This window comes from Poeciliopsis prolifica, unplaced genomic scaffold (genome assembly GCF_027474105.1).
Source record: "Poeciliopsis prolifica strain line A6 unplaced genomic scaffold, Auburn_PproV2 SCAFFOLD020, whole genome shotgun sequence".
NCBI lineage: Eukaryota > Metazoa > Chordata > Actinopteri > Cyprinodontiformes > Poeciliidae > Poeciliopsis > Poeciliopsis prolifica.
In genome coordinates, this window is record NW_026562395.1 from 5,124,637 (window position 1) to 5,144,031 (window position 19,395).

At 39.0% G+C, this 19,395-nt stretch overlaps 1 protein-coding gene across 5 annotated transcripts in view; it reads right to left on the reverse strand.

Annotated features, from left to right (window-relative positions):
- LOC129368943 (centrosomal protein of 128 kDa-like) overlaps nt 1–18,902 on the reverse strand; it is a 51,556-nt gene extending 32,654 nt beyond the window's left edge. Inside the window, exons 1-13 of one of the 5 annotated variants that reach the window (XM_055044130.1) lie at nt 18,138–18,898; nt 17,903–17,989; nt 15,644–15,770; nt 14,856–14,974; nt 14,509–14,600; nt 13,135–13,201; nt 12,580–12,687; nt 9,128–9,214; nt 8,409–8,483; nt 8,184–8,313; nt 6,560–6,699; nt 4,988–5,059; nt 4,627–4,812 (exon numbers count right to left, since the gene is read on the reverse strand). In XM_055044130.1, the coding sequence (XP_054900105.1) occupies nt 4,627–4,812; nt 4,988–5,059; nt 6,560–6,699; nt 8,184–8,313; nt 8,409–8,483; nt 9,128–9,214; nt 12,580–12,687; nt 13,135–13,201; nt 14,509–14,600; nt 14,856–14,974; nt 15,644–15,770; nt 17,903–17,989; nt 18,138–18,326 (1,479 nt within the window). In that variant the 5' untranslated portion in view covers nt 18,327–18,898. Of the gene's footprint in view, nt 1–4,626; nt 4,813–4,987; nt 5,060–6,559; nt 6,700–8,183; nt 8,314–8,408; nt 8,484–9,127; nt 9,215–12,579; nt 12,688–13,134; nt 13,202–14,508; nt 14,601–14,855; nt 14,975–15,643; nt 15,771–17,902; nt 17,990–18,137 lie in introns of all 5 variants that reach the window. The other 4 variants (XM_055044127.1, XM_055044131.1, XM_055044132.1 and 1 more) reach the window with 4 other exon arrangements.
- Nucleotides 18,903–19,395: the final 493 nt, after the last annotated feature.

A 19,395-nucleotide genomic window follows, 5' to 3' on the forward strand; every position in this document is an offset into this window, starting at 1 on the left:
TATTCCGCTAAATCCAACCACTGGAACAAAACCAGTGAATGAATGTATTGCTGTAACGAAGTACCTTTGGGTCGGTAACGCTACGTCGTGTTTTAAAACTCAGAAGAAATCCACTGCTCTCCATTTATCAAGACATGATTGCACACTACAGCTACATCTCAAAGTAGAATATCATTAGAAGAATTAAAAAAAAATGAAACTAATGCCTGAAAAATAAGTAAAAACATGAACACAGAAATGTTATGCAAAACTTTATGGCTTCATGGAGAAAAATTCCTGACTTTACAGTCATCCAGCAAACAGTAATCAAGCCCATTCAAAAGGAGGGTAGGTCGTAGAAGGTCACTGCACATAAAACGGGCTCACACAACATTTAGTTTTTTTCTTGTTCTGTTTTGTTTGGTTGCTTTGTTCAAACTGACACAAACTGAGCAGTAATGGAGTAATTGTGAAGAATAAAATCTCAGAGTTTCCTCCAGTGTATCAAAGCCTGACGGGCTACCAGGCTTTACTTATGTCCCTCCTCCCCAGGCTAAGCTTTGCTTATTTTTTTAAGACTTTAAAAATGTTAGCATTTTTTAAGACTTTATAGTTGGTGTTCAGGTATTAATATTGCGCAGTAACAGACACCGGTAATTATCAAGTGATATTTTAAAATTTCCTGTCAACTTTAAACACTTTTTAACTCAAAAACACAGCGGGCCGCTTTATGAATGTCTGCCCTAGCACAATTGCATATCTGTGCTCACATGGGGAGGTGAGTCGTTTTGCTTATGGAAAGCATGCAAAGAAAGGCGGATTATGATCCATCCACCTGTGCAGGGTCTTGGTGAAGCTCTATTTGTTAATTGATGGTTTATATTTTACGTAGAAGAATCAGTATTGATGTACATGCTATTTGAGTAAGTTTTATGGATGAGTGTTTTAGCTTCAGTTAGTCATGTGTAGCGTGATTAACAATGGCATAATGCAGAATAATTGCACAATGCAAGAGGTTCATTTTTATATTTTTATTTGCAGTTCCCTAATTTGTTCTGGAAACACTGTCAGACAGCATTTCACTGAAGATAAAGAAACAAGTAAACCACTCTCAACTTCACTTCCATGTCTGAGTCATGTTCAACTCTTTCAATGTCCAGGACAGCCGTTTAGCTAGCTAACTATCGATGTGTACTGGTTATGTACGGTTTCGGTTCTATAGTTGAGCATTGCTAATTCTGTCACTAATTTTTCCAAATCAACCACATATGAAAGAATTTGAATGGGGAAGGTAAGCATGCTAAAGATAGCCAAAACACTAAATAAAAAAATTGTCTCACCTTTATGCACATTAGCGGAATAGCGCCAATCACTGAATGGAAATTCTTTTATTATTATCCAAATCCAGCAACCAACAAAGGGAGCCATCTTGAATGTGTTGCTACTCAGGAGTGGTTGTATGAGCAATTGAATCTGTAAAACTGGCATAAGTGCATGACCTCTTTTCAATTTGTTTGAATATTCCATAGTTATCACTCCACAGTTTTATTTTGAATTTGAAGAGAAAGACAATGCTGGAAAATTAATAAAATAAAAGTATTCAGTTTCACATTCACTTTCAGTGATTTGATCTTTAACTAAATAAAACTCATCAGGAAAACTGGGCCTAATTTATTTGTCATATTGTCTTTTTTTAGCTCTTCTTTATGCGTTCTTATTTTTTCAGTCATCACAGAAAAAAGGCAATTGCAGGTCATTTTAAGATACATGATCAAGAGTTTAGATAGTGAAGCAGACGGGGGCAAAAAAAAAACAGCTTGATTCAGACATATGCAGAAAGTCTCAGGTAAATTTGTTAATCTTCCTTTCTGTGTTATAAAATTCAGAGTTTCACATTTAGAACTGCAAAAATGGAAAGAGTGCAGCCTTGTTATGCCGATTAGTGTGTTTGGAGGATGTGGGTGTTGAAAGCACCTCATGTCTATACTCGGAGACATTATGTTGAGACAGATGGGGGGGGATCAGTCAGGGGAAAGAAAAACCTGAGACTTCAAATTGAATGAAATAGATGGGATGCTGTGCTAAAGAGAGCTCCAGTCACACAAAGGAGTGCTGGCAATAAGAGACCAGTGGAGAAACAGAAGGCTGTATGAGGAGCACAGCTTCACACTGAGCTAAATTTACAAAGAATCTGTCAGTAAACCTTGTTACCGACTACCAGCTCTGAACTAACTGAAGCGTTTCTTGAAGCACACATGTACCAAGCATTGGAGAAAGTGTTAATACACCTAATCCTTTCTATTTTTTTAATGTTAAAACTGCAAACATTAATAAATTTGATTGAGATTTTATGTGACCAAAGAGTTAATCATTGCCTTCTTTTCACTCAAGTTTCTAAGCAAAATCAGATCCAAACAATTAAAGGGGCTGTATTTTGTATCTTCCAGGTACATAGTGCCTTTTTATACCATAATTACCTTCAGTTGCTATAAAATTGCTATATGTATATATATCAAATGTGATTTAAAATAAATTTTTCTTTGCAATTTAATGCCTTAAAATTGGGCCTACATCTAATTCTCTCCGCCTACTGGAAGTCATCACAACATTGCTCCACTATTAACCCTTTAACAACCTTTTGCCATATAATCTCCTATAATGAGCTCAGCAGATACACAGTTTCATCAGGTATTTGCCAATTACTACTGGCTAGTCTGAAGGAGCTGAGTGGGGCAGACGCGGAGGAAAGGTGCAACAATCCAGGTATGTTTTTGATGAAGGACTAATGTCATATATGTAATGTAAATCTTAAAAAAAACTGCCCCTTTAAGAGAAGTAGGTCTCACTCCAAGATGGTCTTATATCTGAATGTGTTCCAATTGATAAATTCACTTGACAAAAAGGCTTTCTGCTCCTTCAGATGAACTAATTACTGAACAAATTTAAGAACATGTCGATCCAGAGCTGATAACACAGATAAAAATACAACTCCAACTCTATCAATACTGAAGAGGCAAGTGTGTCTCATAAATGGTTGATAAAAGTTCAGTCTATTGGTGCCTTGCAAGGTTCAATAAATCAAATATACATATTTTATCAAAAAAATAGGAGAGAAAAGCTCAAAATAAAACTAATGCCAAGGGTAAAAAAAAACAGGCCAAAAAAGGTAAGTATTTCACGTATCAAATCAAAGTGAATACTCCATTGCATGTTGTAAAGAGTCTAAAATCTCTTAAACTATCCAGTCTCTACAAATCTTGTTTTCAGAAATGTAGAAAGAGAGACTGGTAGAGAAATATTTGGTTTTCTCCTTGTAGCCCGAAGGCATCACTTTTGGATTTGAGAAGGACTATAGCATCATCGATCTCCTCACGTCTCAGCGCATCAACACTATAGAAGTCGTGCATCAGCCACAGTTTCTATCTAAAATGATGCAACAAAGAAAGCCAAGAGACCTACATGATCATTGGGCCGACCCATTTAGTCAATATGCTGTGAAATATGGAACAAGATTGAGAGGTTGAGCGAGAGTAGATGAAGGGTGAAAGACATAAAAAGATGACTGACTGCAGAGTTTTAATCTGTGTGTTTGTTTATGTCAATTTTGCAATCAAGAGTTTGTGTGCAAGTCCAATAAAAACCAATAACATCTGGAAAATGAGCCAATGGTTGTTTCAATATAAAAATTTGGGCCAATATCGATATCCGAAACCAATACTGCTGTTACAGATGATAACCAATATTTACTAATATTTTATATATTATAAACATATCACTACTTTTTTAAAATTTTGAAAAGCAATGGCCACACCACTAGCTTACCTAAATGGTGCATTGAAATGGGTTGTTTAAGAATAACTAAGCTTAGCTTTTATCTGCTGCCTCTTGTTGCTTGTGTATCTTCAGTCCAGCTAAGGTTCCTACTTCCTGTAGATATTGAGCAGCATGGTGTGCCTTGCTTGTTCTCTTGGATGAAAGTCGGTATTTTTCCAGCTCGTTGGTGATTTATTTCTGCTTTCCAAACTCGTGTTTTTGTTGGCCAGACGGTATTCGAAGGTAGGTAAAGGAATCTTCCTGCCTTTTTGTTTCCTTTTCAGCTGGAAGCACACAGCTCAGTAAATCTGGCGGAGTGACGGTCTTGGTAATTGGATCATTTTGTAGTGTGGGACAGCATCCCAATCTGCTGCCTTTTGGCTGATCTGACCGGGCACCGTCACACACTCCAGGATTCAACCAGCTGTTTCTCTCTTCTGTTGAATTTAAGTACATGGTGAAACAGAACTCGGCTGTCTCACTTTGGTGAATGAGTGGAAAAAGGTTTGTCTCACCTACAGGGGTCTAACGGGAAAGTTTGTCTAAAGTCAAATTAGTTTCTCAGACCTTATTGACGTTCCTACCTAAAAGGAAGTGTGAGGAAGTCAGCAAAGAACAGAATGCGAGTTAAACAGCAAATAAGAGACAGCACACTCTGCTGTAGCCCTCTTTACATTGTAAAATTACACATGCTGAGTAACAAAGCTAGCAGTCAGTCAGTTTTGTTGTTGTGAAACAGTAAGAACTATTTTTTTTCAACCCCAAATATTGAAAGCACACAACTGAAGCTGGACTGAAACTGTGGAGAAATTTGTGAGTGATGGCTGGACCGACCTGCAGGGCCTTCTCTTCATGGAGTCGACCTTGAGTCTCAGCATCCTCCAGCTCCTTCTGCAGCCTCCTGCACTTCGCCCTCCACTGGCGCACTGCTTCTTGGGCCCTGGTCTTCAGCTCGTTTTTGCTCCTCGTGCTCTCCAGGACCAAGGCCTCCATCTCCCTCCGCTCTGTCTGCCTGCGGTTCTGAAATGACCATTCAACTCCTCAATAAAGCCCACGTTCGTTCCTCAAGACCCCGTAACCGCAATGGAAGGAAAAAAAAAAGATTTACAGCTCACGTTTTTACAATGCTTTGTCCCAGAACAAAGGTACAACACCACATTTACACGTGACAGGCCTTTGATTGAATTTAAATTACCTGCATGCTTTTCAGCTGGTCCAGAATTCGCAGATGCTGCTCTTCCCGCCCCTCCCTGTCAGATGAAAACTCCTTCCATGTTGAAGAGAAGAAAGGTCAAGTGAGAAACCTCGGTTGGACAATAATAATAATAATAAAAAAAACACTTTGGGAACTTTCTTTCTCTATCCATGCTCCGTTGAGCAACCGTTTCTCTTCATCTTCTGTCAAAGACAGGTCAGAGAAGGTTCAGTCATTCCAACATCTGGATGTTTTACGATTAAACGCTGAAAAGTGGCTCAGAGAAATTCAAGACGACTTTGAAGTTTCGAGTTTGGCAGCGGAATAAAGACAAGGCAAAGCAACATGGCTGCCATTTTGATGCTTCCGCTGAATAAGGATGTTAGTTAGGGGTAATTAGTCAAACGCTGATTAGTCTTCTACATATAAATCCATCCGGCTCATTATGCTTCATTTTTGCTCGCTTACCTCCAAAAGGAAAGGTTTCTCTTTGTCTATTTGATCCAAGTGTAAAATCCATGAGAAGAGCCCCAGGTGACGCATGCAGAGACCCACCACATGGCTTCACACCTGATCTGTTACGGGCTGGGTGTGGGAGTTTAGATACAATTTCAATGAGCTCAGACGATGGTGCCGAAAAGCTTGAAAACGTAGCCAATTGTTGGCATCGCTGCAACCAGACTCAATCTGGAGTCTCAACACGAAATGTTGGGATTTCATCTTTACAGTCAAGTGTGTAATACAATCTGTCTTCTATTGAATTATAAGCGATATAATACAGAAGAAGTCATAACATCTGACCCTCTACTTGGACAGTCACCAATTCCAGAGTTCAATCCCATTAACACTACAGCTAAAAATTGTGTTTATTTTTTAACTGTGTTCCTACATATTTTTATCAAAAGGAAGAAAAGTAAGAATAAAGGATGGAGGGAAGACAAGAAGGAAGGAGAGAAGAAAACAAGGAAGGAAAACAGAAAAGTAGTAAGGAGGCAAGTAAAGAATCGAACAAAATAATGAATGAAAGAAAGAAGGGAAGGACACAGGGAACAAAGGGACATGAGATGAAAGGAGAGAAGGAACGGAAGAAGAAAATGGGGATGAAAAGAAGGAAGGAAGAATAAACTGCAGGAAGGAAAGAAGGAAAAAAGGAGGGAAATGGCATGAAGAAAGGAGGGAAGGACCTACAGAAGGAAAGGAATGAATGATTGAATGAAGGACAGAAGGCTCAAGGAGGGAAAGAAGTGAAGAAGAAAGAAGTAAAGAGGCAAGGATGGATTGAAGTAAGGAAGGAAAGAAGGAAGGAGTAACTGAAGGACTGAACAATGGAATGAAGGAAAAACTGAAAGAAGAGAGGATGGAACAAACAAAGAAAGGAAAATTAGAAAATAAGGACGAAACAAAAAAGGACAAGAAAGAAGGAAGGATGTAGACAATGAAACCAGGAATAGAGTTTGCCCATTCTTATGGAAAATACTCAAGTCAAATTCCAGACTGCGTAGGAACCTCACATGCTCCCGTATCTCCAGAGGAAATAAAAAGATGGTTGACGCCTTCCCCTCCTAAACGCACCTTGACCTGTAAACTGAGTTTCAGATTCTCTCTCTCCTTCGTCTCCAGGGCCCTCTTCATCTCCTCCACCTCGCTCCGGACCGAGGCCTGGTGGAGCTGCGCCCGCAGCTCAGCCACCTCTTTTTCCAGCTCACTGTAATCTGTGTGATACACACACACACACACACACACCCACACGCGCGCACACGCACACACACACACGCACGCTAGCTGAAGGTTCTCCTTCAGGAGAACACATTCAAAAAGCTGCAACACGTATTCGTTCCCCTGAAAAACACCTAAAACCTTTTTAAGATATTTCCAACCTTTTTCTTATGAAATACTTCAAATTTATGTTGGGAGTTGGAAAAATCGCATCGAAACTTTCTTCGTAATTTCAGCGTTTTCACAGGCCGGGTATCAATCACTGGGTCAAATCTTTCTATGTGCTTTGTTGGCTTAGGGAATTTTACTTTTGTCTCGTGATACTTTGCTTTGTCATGCTGGAAAGCACGCAGTTGATCACCTGATTGATGAAAGATTTTGATTTTCTCTTTCTTTTCATTTTTGCGGGCAGAAAAATGACCTTCCAGGTATCAGAATGAATGTTCACTTTTTTTATTTGTGTACTTCGAGCAGAACTTCAGTGTGTCCTTGTAGTTTTGGTTGACGGATGTGGCTTTGCTTCCTGCCACAAGGAGGCTGGTTTGAAGGTCGCCTTGTCATTGTCCTTCCACATATGCTCTCCCTCTCACCTGCTACCACCTTGTGCAAACCTTTTTCCAGCACTCTGAAGTGTGCAAAGTGGTAATGTTTGCACACTTTCTGAACAACAATTTGTCCCTTTTCTTTGGAAACGGTCTTTTAATTCTGTTAGCAAGGTGGATTTCAGCTGAAATCTTTGTCAGAATCAACATGTTAAGGGATGATTTAGTAAAAGAAAAATCTTTTTTCTTCTTCTGTGCTTTTTTTTGTCCCTTTAGTCACGTTTTGCAATAATTCGCTGGAAGTTTGGTCACATTGAAAGATCCAGCTCTACATTTCCATTCGCGCTGCATAAAGGTTATTATGTTGTGTGTGGACTTTTACTGTCCGAGGTTCAGAAAATGGATTTTATAAAGTTTGGCATCCTCATGAGAAATGTACTCTGAATGGTCCCCCTACTCACTTTTAAGTAATTTATAAATGTTTATTATTATTTTACTCTTCATACATATTTGTGGATAACACATTTTACTGTTATAGGTTTATCTAAACTTCATTTGTTGTGTTTTTTTTCTACTTTGTGCAAATGTATTTTTTATTTTACATTTAGTTTTGTGTGTGTGTGTGAGTGTTTAATGTCTGTGGATTTGATCATGGGTTCAAATCTGTTTAAATTTGATCATGTGATTTTGCATCATACCTATCAATGTATTTCTAATAGTCAATAAAAAAAAAGACATTTGAAGAAGTTGTTTGATCACACTGAGCAATGATCTAAGTGTCATTTCAAGGAGACAAATATGAAAATGAAGTCGTAAGACAGGAGGAAACAGGTGTTGCTTTCAAAAATCACGGACCCAGCAGGGCGAGTCGTTAAAGCAATCATTTCCTCTGCCTTCTGCTCCCCTGACAACCCAGCTACCCGACCCGTGTAGCTGACCTCTTCCTCCTTCTCGCTCGGAGGTGCTGGAACACAGCTGGACGCCGAGCTGAGACATCTCCGTTTGCGGCCGGTGGACCGCCGTCTTCTCCGTCTTTGTCCTCAGCAGCTCGCCACGCATGTTTTCTACCTGGATGCCGGGTTGCGGAGGGGAGACATTTCACGGCTTGCTTTGTTTTGTGACGATTTGCCTTCTTCCCCCGTTAATCAGACACTGACACACACCTGCTGAACGAGGGACTCCTTGCTGTCCTCCGACTGCTCCAGTAACCTCCTGGCTCTGCCCAGCTCCTGCTCCATCTAGGAAGATAACAGCAACAATCTGGACTAAGAGACGGCGGCAAACCCAAAACGCTTCCTAAGACTATTCATGCCGCTCAAAACGAAAAGATATTTTATAAGCACCGAGTTACACCGGGGCTAAAACTCCACCCGTTTAGAGTCGCCTTTGATTAATAACTGGAATATCATTCAATATTTTTCACTTGTATGTACTTGATGAAGGGATTTGATAGAATATGTTTATTTTATTATGTGCTTTACAAATAAACTTGACTAATGAATTGTTTATTTAATTAAATGTCTTGAAATTAAGGGACTTTGTTACTATAAAAAGGCTACATTATGTTATGTTTAAAGCTAGAAAGAGATTATCAAAAGTTGGTAAACAAAAGTTTGTTTTAACCTCAAGTGATAGAAATAACAGAAATAAAACAAATGTTTGTTAGAAATTAAAGTTTATGTCCATAATGACTGGGACAATTTATTGGGCAGGAAAATTTATTGTAACGGGGCCTACTAGCTATTTTGTGTTTTGCTTCACATGTAATTCAAAGAATAAGATTCACCAAAAGCTCCAGCTATGAAAAGACTAGCTGTGGAAATATTTAAGAAGTATTTTGAATACTTTTGCATCATCTTGAGGTGAAAACTCTGGTTTTTACCTTGGACTTCTCCCTCTCTGCTCGTACAAGTCTCGCCGTCAAGGCGTTTTCCCTGTCATCGGGTCGAACTTGGCACCCCCCGAAATTCTACAAAAACGTAACAAAACAAAAACAATAAAATATGTAAGAATGTGACACAGAAAGTGCTGTTGCTACACTGTTGATTCTCTTCCCCTCAACCCTCCCAACAAACCTCCTCACTTTAATTTTCTTGGAACAGCGTAGAGGCATTATGGCGGATATGTAACAAGAGCTTAGATCCCACTCAATCCAAAGCACCCATTGCGGGCCGCGGTGATGAATTACCGCCTGCTCGCAATAACAACCACCCGAGTGACTCATCATCTGTTTGATTCACATCACAGCGGGCCCATCGGTGTGAAAGAGATGCGCCCTCTGCTCTCCTTCTCCTACTCCTTTAGAGGCATAAGAGATTATTTTCCTCTTCATTTCTTCTCGGTTGTTTATTTACCCTGGATTTTTCTTTTCTTTTTTCTTTTTTTTGGGACAAATGCACTATGCCCGGCCACCCTGGGGCGCCGCGGGTGTCCCATTAGGGAAATGTTCTGTAGAGGAATGCAAATGAATCGGGAGAAAAGCTCGGAAGAAGGTTTTGTGGGATGGCGTATGACTACACAGCGCCCCTCTGTGGTTCAACTGGGAGAACGCGGGAAGGAGGAGACAAAGTCAAGAGACAAAAGTGCTTGGGGTATTTAAAAAAATTAGCAAACATGAGCATGAGCGGCGTGAATCATTTCGGTAGCTAAGTGGATAGCGCCAATCAGTTTAAAGGCGACCCAATTGCCGCACTCTCCCTCCCTCTCTCTTTGTTCGAAAGTGCTGCAAAATGTCACAATTGTGCTCCTAAGGGTGGGGAGGAAAAGAGGGAGTCAGATTATGAAGGCCCTTATGAGTCGATTCCATCATATAATGATAATTGGAATTGATTTAACACGCATTAGTTGAGATCCATTTTGCTCTCAGTGGCCTTTCTAGGCCCTGAAGTGGGAAACTGTTGAATACAGCCAGTTTATTATATTATTATGTGTGTGATAACTTCAACAATATGTGTGCTGTACTAAAGTTAATGTTGTAACCATGGCAACATGCAACCATGAGACTAAATTTGAAGTGTTTTTCTTAAGAACAGTTATAAAGTGCCATTATGAACTTCGTCCAGCTCGGCATTTTTTGTCACACTTGACATTTTCATACTCTGAAAATAGTTTCAATATGAAGAAAACTTTCAGTTTTACATGATGATGGAAAACAGTTATTCAAACATAACCCGATGTGAAAAATCAATGGCCTCTTTATTGAATGGTTGAAGTAATAAAAAAAGAAAAACTAAATTAAGAAAAAGAAAAGACTAAAAAAATGGATGAAATATTCAAATGTTAATATAAAGAAAAATTTAAATAAATAAAAATAAATGTCTTTAATGGCTGAAGTATAAAAATAATAAGAAACTGAAATAAACAAAAAAATTAAATAAAAACTAAAGATACATACATTTTTAAAATAGTTGAAATATAAAAATTTTAAACTAAAATGTAAAAATAAAAATATGACTGAAATATACAAATAATGAAATACAGTAAATAAAAAAATTTATGTTTCTTAAAATGGTTGGAAAAGAAAACAATAATGTATAAAAAGAAAAAAATTAAAGTGGCTGGAACAATAATTTCAGAAAAGAAAACTATATATGTATAAATTTTTTAAAAGGCTGGAATATAAAAAGAGTGGTCTAGTTAAAGTACAAAATTAAATGTGCAAGATAATTGGTTTGGGATGTAAAGAACAGCTGTGGACGGAAAAGGCATCCTGACAGGATTAAAAAAGAAAAAGCATTAAAAAGCACTCAATTCACCAATTCACTGGTTCTCGTTTCTAATCACACCACTTTATTAATATGGTGGAGGAAATCTTCTGCGACTTCGTTTGAGTGAGGAAGAATTTCTCAGGAGAGATCACAAAAATAATTCAGCTGTCATTTAGAAACGCAATTATACTGCTGCTTTCCTTCCCAGAGACGGCAGCTCTGATGGCTGGCGCCTTCTTGGAAAATTGAGCCTCATTAAACTGTATAAATACCAGCAATGTGTAAAAAAAAAACATTTTTTAAAAATCACTCTGCTGTGGTAAGCTCTTTACTATGCAAAGTGAAGTGCTGCTGACATTCTTTTATCAGCAGAATTTCTACATCTGTAGAAGGGAGTGACTCACCAGAGACTTGAGAGGGGAAAATTAGCATCAAAGTCCGTCCACCAGACGGTGCCAGTGAAGGATAATCTCCGTCTCTCGGCGCTGGAATCTTCAATCGTCTCGGCTGAGTTGAAATATTTAGCGAACTGAACTGATTTAACTGCATGTGGACGCAAACAGGAAGTCTGGCGTTGTTGTTTTTTGTCGTGTCACAACAATAAACGTCAAATTATTTTGGTGGGATTTATGCAACACAGTTACACAAAGTAGGGTGGAATTGTTTAGTAGAAGGGAATCTGGAAACTTGCACATACACTTAGCTCCCCAAGACCATACTTATGGCAACCGATTGTGATTAACCCCAAATATTTTGGACTAATTCCTTTATTTCACTTTCTTTATGAGTCCCTTTAGGAGGAAAAATGCTGGTTGAGTTCTTCAAACGGACAGTTTTTTTGCCTGTTGTCCCCGTCTCAGTTTAATGATGAACAATTCTTGAAGGAAGCTTTTGTTTATAGAGATTTTATAATCCGCTTTTTAAAACTGTTGTAGTTCCACCAGGCGCTTGCTAATTGCTACTAGCTAGTCTGAAGGAGCTGAGTTTGAGCGTAAAGAGAGTAGCGCCTCCTCTGCAGCTAAAAGGAGGCTAAACCATTAGCATTTTGTAGTGCTAATGGTTTCCATGGGAGATTCAAGGATTTCTCAAGCGTGCATGAAAAAAATCAAGGCAACACTCCAGGTATGTTTTAGATGAGGGAAAATTTGATATTTGTGCTACTGTATGATGTTAAATGTGACTTTTTTTTTCTAATCGCCGTGTCAATCAGAATACAACTTGACATCAAGTAATGTTGAGGCAGCAGTCACTTAAACCCAATGTTTTTGACCAATTTTGAGAAAAATTTGCAGTAAAATCAGAAAACAAAATGTGGAGATCTGTTGATTTTGAGTGAATTTTATGGATTTGTGAAGAACTAGAGGGACTTATTGATGTAATTCGGAGTCTGGAGGGCCACATAAAAAGCTACTGCGGACCATATTTGGCCCCCGGGCCTTGAGTTTAACGCATGTGATCTAATATATTATGCAGCTATAGTGTCACCGTCCTGCAGGAAGTTGAGCCTCTCCCCACGCCTTTTGAAATCTATCAGGCTGTGATGTTGGGTTTCTCTTTACAAGGTCTTTGGAAACTGTGATGGAGGGACGGCAGCAAATCAGATAAAAAGAGGGGTGGGGAGGTTCACCTCCTGCTGGTCGTCGTCCCCGGACGCCCGCCACTCCGCCCTCCTCCCTCTCTCAGCATTCATCTCTCTCTCCAGCTCCTGCAGACGTCGCTCCACGCGGGATGACACCTGCAGGAGAAGAGCGAAGACGTCTCGGGTCACACGAACGTTGCCGGCGCCGCGGCAGCTCGATTAATGAGACGACGTGAAATGAATGTGTGGGAGTGAAGAAGAAAAAAACTCTACTGTGCCTGGTTGGAAGTGATACATGCCCCTCCCCCCCTCCTACGACATCCCCCATGTTAATCAGGAAGCAGGACGTCGTCCTGTAAAGGACAGCTAATACCTTTATCTCGTCACGTCCGCAGACAGGACCAGATAACAAATATTACACATACTGGCTGTCATTTGGCGTGTTTGCCAGAACGCTGATGACGACGACAACGATGTGCTTGGAAATTAGAGTGAACTAATTATTCACTCCATCAGCTTTTCCCACTTCGACAGAAAACAGCATTAAATCTGTTGACTGCCTCAGTTTCCATGTGTGAATACCGTCTTCCACCTGCGACTCACCGAGTCCCGCCTGTGGGAAACGTGATCCGACAGGTTCTCCATCGCCCGCCTGGTGTCAATGTCCGACCTGCGAAAAAGAGAAAATGGACAAATTGAAGCGAGAGAAACTCCTTGGAAAAGATTATTTTGCGACATGATCGATCGGGATGTGAAGGCATAATCTGAAGCGGCGGGAAAATAATTACTCGGCTTCGGATGTTGAAATATGACGGGGGATCAATTTGTTCTGGTCAGCAGCGGGAGGGAGGAGAGAGGGTTTTTTTTTTTTTTTTTTTTTTAATAACTTCAAAATGTCAAACTCTAATCTATGCTAGGGGATGATCTGCGGTCACCCGACTCTGCTGCGTCTCCTCTGATTTCCATCGACATTTGGTTGTTTTCATTAAGGTGGTTTGAATACGTTGGAATCAAAGATTTAGTGGAAGATTAACGTGAAACCTTAATAATAGTGAACATGACAAATATGGGTTTACACGAGAACCAGACTTTAGCTACAAAATCAAAAGACAAGACATTTAAAACTGTTGATGACTAATATATGAAGACATCAACTATGATGAATCCACAGTTTTCATGACACTTTTCATTCGGTATGGTTACGATTTGTTGCTGTGACTCTACACGAACTTGGTCACTAAAAACTTGCATCAAAGTGGGAACTAAAGGCAGTTAGACTCAAACCCACTGTATAAATATAAGCTAAATGTCCAGAGTGTGGATGCATGACACTTTTAAAAATTGTAACTTTGGAAATACTGAGTCCAAGCTGTACTTTGAAAATCTGATATTTCAGAAAAGCAAAGGACAGAAGGAAGAAAGGACAGAGGCCGCAAGGAAGATAGGAAAAAGTTACAGAGATGAAAAGAAAGGAAGGAAGGACAGAAGGGAGAAAGGATACTTTAACCCAAGGATAGGGAACAAAATCTGGAAATGTAAGACTTTTTTCATTCTTGAATTCATTTTTCCAAACTCCTCCAGGCCTGGAAAAATCACCTAAACTAAAGGCTCTTCCAGATTGATCTGGAACTCTGTAGATTAGGATTAACAAAGCCAGACTCAGACCCTCCAACTCTCCCTTTGAAGGGAACAGAGCATTAATTCAGAGTTTCACTGTAACAGAGGCAGATCTGCCTCAGTCTAGTTAATATGCAGCAGCAGTAAGTGAAGAGGGCCTGGTACAATGAGCATCCACTACAGGCTTCAGGCCAATCAGGTTATGAAAGCATTTCTCCTTGTACTACAAGCTTTTCAAATCGGACACTTTTCCTCTTCCACTAATTACTGAATTATGTTAATTGATTAAAAGCATTTCAAGAAAAAAAAACCCTGTTTAACTGCAGTGTTGAATAGAGCGGCGTTAAAAGCAGCAGATACCTGTTCCTCCGGAGGATTTCTCTATCCAGGTCATCAGACAGCCTCTGCTGGTCGGAGTACAGGTCCCGCAGGGTCTGGTGCACCGAATGAATCTGTGAGAAAAACCCACACACACACATCCAGACTCAATTCAAACCGTCAGAGGCTGACTTCAACACACCACAATCTGAATTCTTCACACATTTTACTAATCTAAAAAGAAGAAAAAAAAACAAAAATAAAAAACATAAGATTCTGTCTCAAAGCCGGCAGAACACAATGCCTGATGTGGCTGACTCAGTGTGCCCTCTTGTGGCAGGATTATGGAACTGCAAAGAGGTAATAATCGTGCTGGGAGTGTTGCTTACATCGTCAGGGGGCCGGATGGAATCCCTGAAGCGAACACCAGCAGACTGAGACCTCCTCCTGCCTTTGGGGCTGCCGCTATAATCCTTGAGCGGGGAGGTGGGGAGGAAGCGCTTCTCCTCTGGAAACACAACTGTGCCTTAAGTTACTGTAAACATGTAAAGGTGACACTAGCCACTACCTTAGTAATCAATCATTTTGACAGCCAAATGGAAATGACTGATTGATTAATCACAATTAATTGATAAGTTTGGTAATCGATTCATTGTTTCAAGAATCAATTGATCATTTTGCTAATCAATTGATTCGGATTGATAATTTCGGAACAATTAATCACGATTAATTGATTATTGCAATAATTGATTAAACACTGTTAATTGATAATTTAAATGATCGATTAATCACAGTTAATTTCAAGAATTAAGTAAACACAATTTATTGATTTTCATTAATCGATTAATCAAGGGTTAGGACAGACTAAAAACCAGCTCCTACTCAGGAGGTGTTGATGCCATGAACAACGCTTATTCATCAAACTCTGGTCATCATTTTCTTAACATCTCGCTTGTTTCTGTGCATTTCTACTGTATTATTTTTAATATTTATCTAAAAACTAAATAATTAATGTATTTTTACTGCTATTTTGTAAATTTCATTGTGCTTTCGTGCACAATGACAAAGGAATTCTGCAACTGATTAATCGTTTTACATGAATAACGAGGGCCTAATTTTATATATGAAAAAAATAGATTAACAAACAAACAAGAAAAGCATCAGTTGTTTACCATACCTGACCCTGAATAGGCCTCAAGGTCACTGTTGTGGAGGGAAGAGACGGAGGAACTGCGGACCCTGTCGGTCCCGCTCAGCCTCCGTGTCTGCAGCTGATTGATTGAATCCTCTAAGCTCTCCCTGAGCTGATAGACAAGGGGGGGGTGAAATGAAGAAAAAAAAGATAATACGCATTACTGACAAATCACAAAGACAGAAATCACTTTAGCAAGGCGAGCGAGCGGCAAAAAACAGAAAGTGATTAAATAAAACTGGCAGAACATGCATCCTAAATGAAATAAGTGCAGATGAGAACGGGACAGCGTGATACAAAAGAGCGAGGGCTTGAAATGAATGATGAGGGTAGACTAAATAAGGAGATAACTGCACGGAGTCGTGGTGGGCTACGATCCATTTGGCTCTCACAGCGATGCGGGTTTCATTTCTTCACATTTCTCACAAATCTTCAACACTAAAAATCTTTTTTTTTTTTTTTACACATCTCGCAATCCTTCTTTTGTTCTGAGAAGCATTCCAGTTCTTCATTATGACAATCATATATTTCAGCATCTTTAAATAACAAGACACTAATCAACTCACACAGTTCCACCAAAATGTCTATTCATACAATTAGCTTGCTTGCTGCTTTTGAAGTGGATCTGCTCAGCAATAACTTATACGGATCTAGAATTTAATTGAGTCTCATGTTAAAGCTCAGAGACAATGATGTTGGCCCATATCACGCCATATCATCATCACATTTTCCAAAAATATTTTTATCCAACTTCATGTTTTCCTAAAACCCAATGCCTCAACCTAGTATACTTTAAACATTGTTTATCTTTTTCTTCTTAAGGTTTTTTTTTTTTTGTGGGTGCTTGAAATACTTGAAAAGGCTTGAATTTCAATTAGGTGTTCTCAAGGTTTGGAAAGTCCTTGATTTTTGTTTAGAGTCCATGAAAGTGCTTGAATGTCAAAGTGCAGCGCGTCGTAATAAACTGCAATCTAACATTTGATTAAAAACCTTAATTTGGGAAGCATCATTAAACTAGAAATTTTCATACAGCAAACAAAGAGACATAGACACGTTATTTTCTCACTGTCTGAAGTTAAAATCAGACCAAACTTTTCTTGTTTCTGTTAGTTAGAATCACCAAATTATTTCTATTCGCGAAATGCAAATAAATTTAGAGAGAACATTTTTGGAGATTTCTTTTTTTAAAATATTTTTCTCTGTCTATTGTGTTTAAGCATTCACTTTGAGCATGAAGCAGTCATTTATCTTAACATTTACTTGGATTGTTTCATAATATGATAAATATTTATTATTCCTAATGGCTCAATGTTACTCAAATAAAGGTTATCTTATACTTTATACATAAAACAACTTTATTGAAATTGGGTGGGTTTTTTTGTTAAATTTGTGTTTTGTTACTGGACCTTCAGGTGGATAGTGTGTGTGTGTGTGTGTGTGTGTGTGTGTGTGTGTGTGTGTGTGTGTGTGTGTGTGTGTGTGTGTGTGTGTGTGAGAGACATTTCAGATTCAGAACATTACATTTTGTTGTATATTAGTCTGATTCATCCCTGTTGGAGAATGTAGAAAAAGATGTAATTAATAACAATAATAAATGGTATATCATATAATAACAAACTGAAAGTCTTTTTTCAATTCATCTGTATTGGTTTGGATGGAAAAACGTTTGAAAATAAAGCCATAATGTTACAAGAACATAGTGGTAGTAAAACAAGAATAAAGTCACATGACAATAAAGTCAAAATAATATGAAAAAAGTCTTGATATTACCAGAACAAAGTCATAATATTAGAAGAATGAAGTAGTAGTTTTAAAAAGACTGCTTTTTTTTTTTTTGTTTGGTTGGGTTTTTTTCCTCCATAATTTTAAGATGTTCTTCTGGTGAAACCATCCCGTTAAATATGACTATATTCTTGTAATTAAACAAAACATTTTTGCAGCCAGGCTCTAATTCTCCATCATTAAAGTCACAAAATGACGATAAAAAATAAATGCCACTTTTTGAAATTATCTCCTGTTATTTGTAGTTTCTTTTTTTTTTTTAGAAAAGAAAGCAAGAAGAATAATCAATATTTTATTTCTAGGCCACATATCTGTTGCCAAGCCTTATAAAAAGAACATAACCTTGTCACAAAGCTGAACAGGTGCCTGACATAGTGGCCAGAGAGCATGGAAAAGATAGCCAAGTCAGCATCTTTATTAAGACTTTTAAATACATATATAATAAATAAAAGCATGTCTCACCAATGTTATGGCTTCAGCTTGATCATCTGCGTGATCCCTGTATTGACCCAACATTTTGTCAACTTTGGTCAGGTTCCTACTTGTGTCCTGAAACATAAGCAGATCAAAGTTTGTCCAAAGTGCAAATTTAAGAGATGTTGACTATGAGATTAAATATTCAGATCACTTTGTCCGCAGGCTGTTGGAACAGTTATAAATCTACGCAAACACACGTATGCACCGTCTGTCACCACACCTGCAAGGTGTCGGCGAGGGTACTGATTTTGTCGGAGATCTCCGCGGCCGGCCCGTCGTCTCTGCCCCCGCTGACATGTCGTCTGTCCCGTCCGGACCTGCGGTGAGTCTCACGCTCCCGCGGCCTGTGTCCCCGCACCTTCCTTCCGTACGACTCTGACTCGCTGGACGTGTCCATGGCTTGAGGCATATCAAAGCGACGAGCAGCGGCCACAACTAGAAACGCTAACTGTTCGCTCTAACGTTAGTTTGCGCGGCGGGATAGTGGAGAACTTTTTTTTTTTTACTGAACATAAACATGACGTCGGAAAACTACGCTGACGCTTTGTCATTTTAGGTTCAAGCTTAGGTTCGGCTCTATCCGACTAAGTGAAGATGGCTGGAACTGCGCTCGAGCCCGTAAGCCGCAGTCCAGCTCATTGTAGCGAAGGATGCTCCGATTGGTTAGCAACAAGTGGAAACCACAGGGAACGTTAGCCGCCTAGCTAACCAAACGTTCCCCAACAAATTAAATAAACCCCCGGATGAAACGTCAAAACGACTAGATAAAAACTAATGAGGTAAATTAATAACGCTAGAAATGTACTGTAAAGACGGCGCCGGTCGAGTTTTGCTCAGCACTGATAAGTAACAGAAGAGTCTCCTTGCTTCATTCTGCTATGGCAACTTGAACTAGCCGCGTCTGAGCTTGGGAAAACAACGGAGCGAAGCATCCCCGAGGAACGCTGGGAAGTGTAGGCTCTTGGCGTTAGAACTGCGTAAGAATGTGTCACAGCTGGACTACATTGTCCAAAACGGTGAATTTGCGCCGGTGCTGCCGCTCTTTAGAAAGAAAACAAGAAAAGAACGCCTACAACTACTGAAAATACATAACAAATAATTACACAAATGATCAAATGATAAATTAAGTAGTAATAATAGTAACATGTACATAAATATATTAATATATGGGATTTGTATCATTTATGTAGCGAAATCCGATAATAATAGAAATAATAATAATAATAACAACAACAACAATAATAATAATAATAGATATGATATTATCAAAACAAACCTACAAAAGAAAAATGTTGAAGAATATACCCTCAGTGAAGGTGGGAGGGCCAATTACACTCAGGTAAAAATATAGACTGTTCTGTTCACTCTGGTCACATGATGCAAGCATTTAATATTTTTCTCTTTGGGTTTTTTTGTTTGCTTGTTTTTTTGTTGTTGTTTGGTTTTTTTTTTACCCCTTTTGTCTCCATCATATGTCA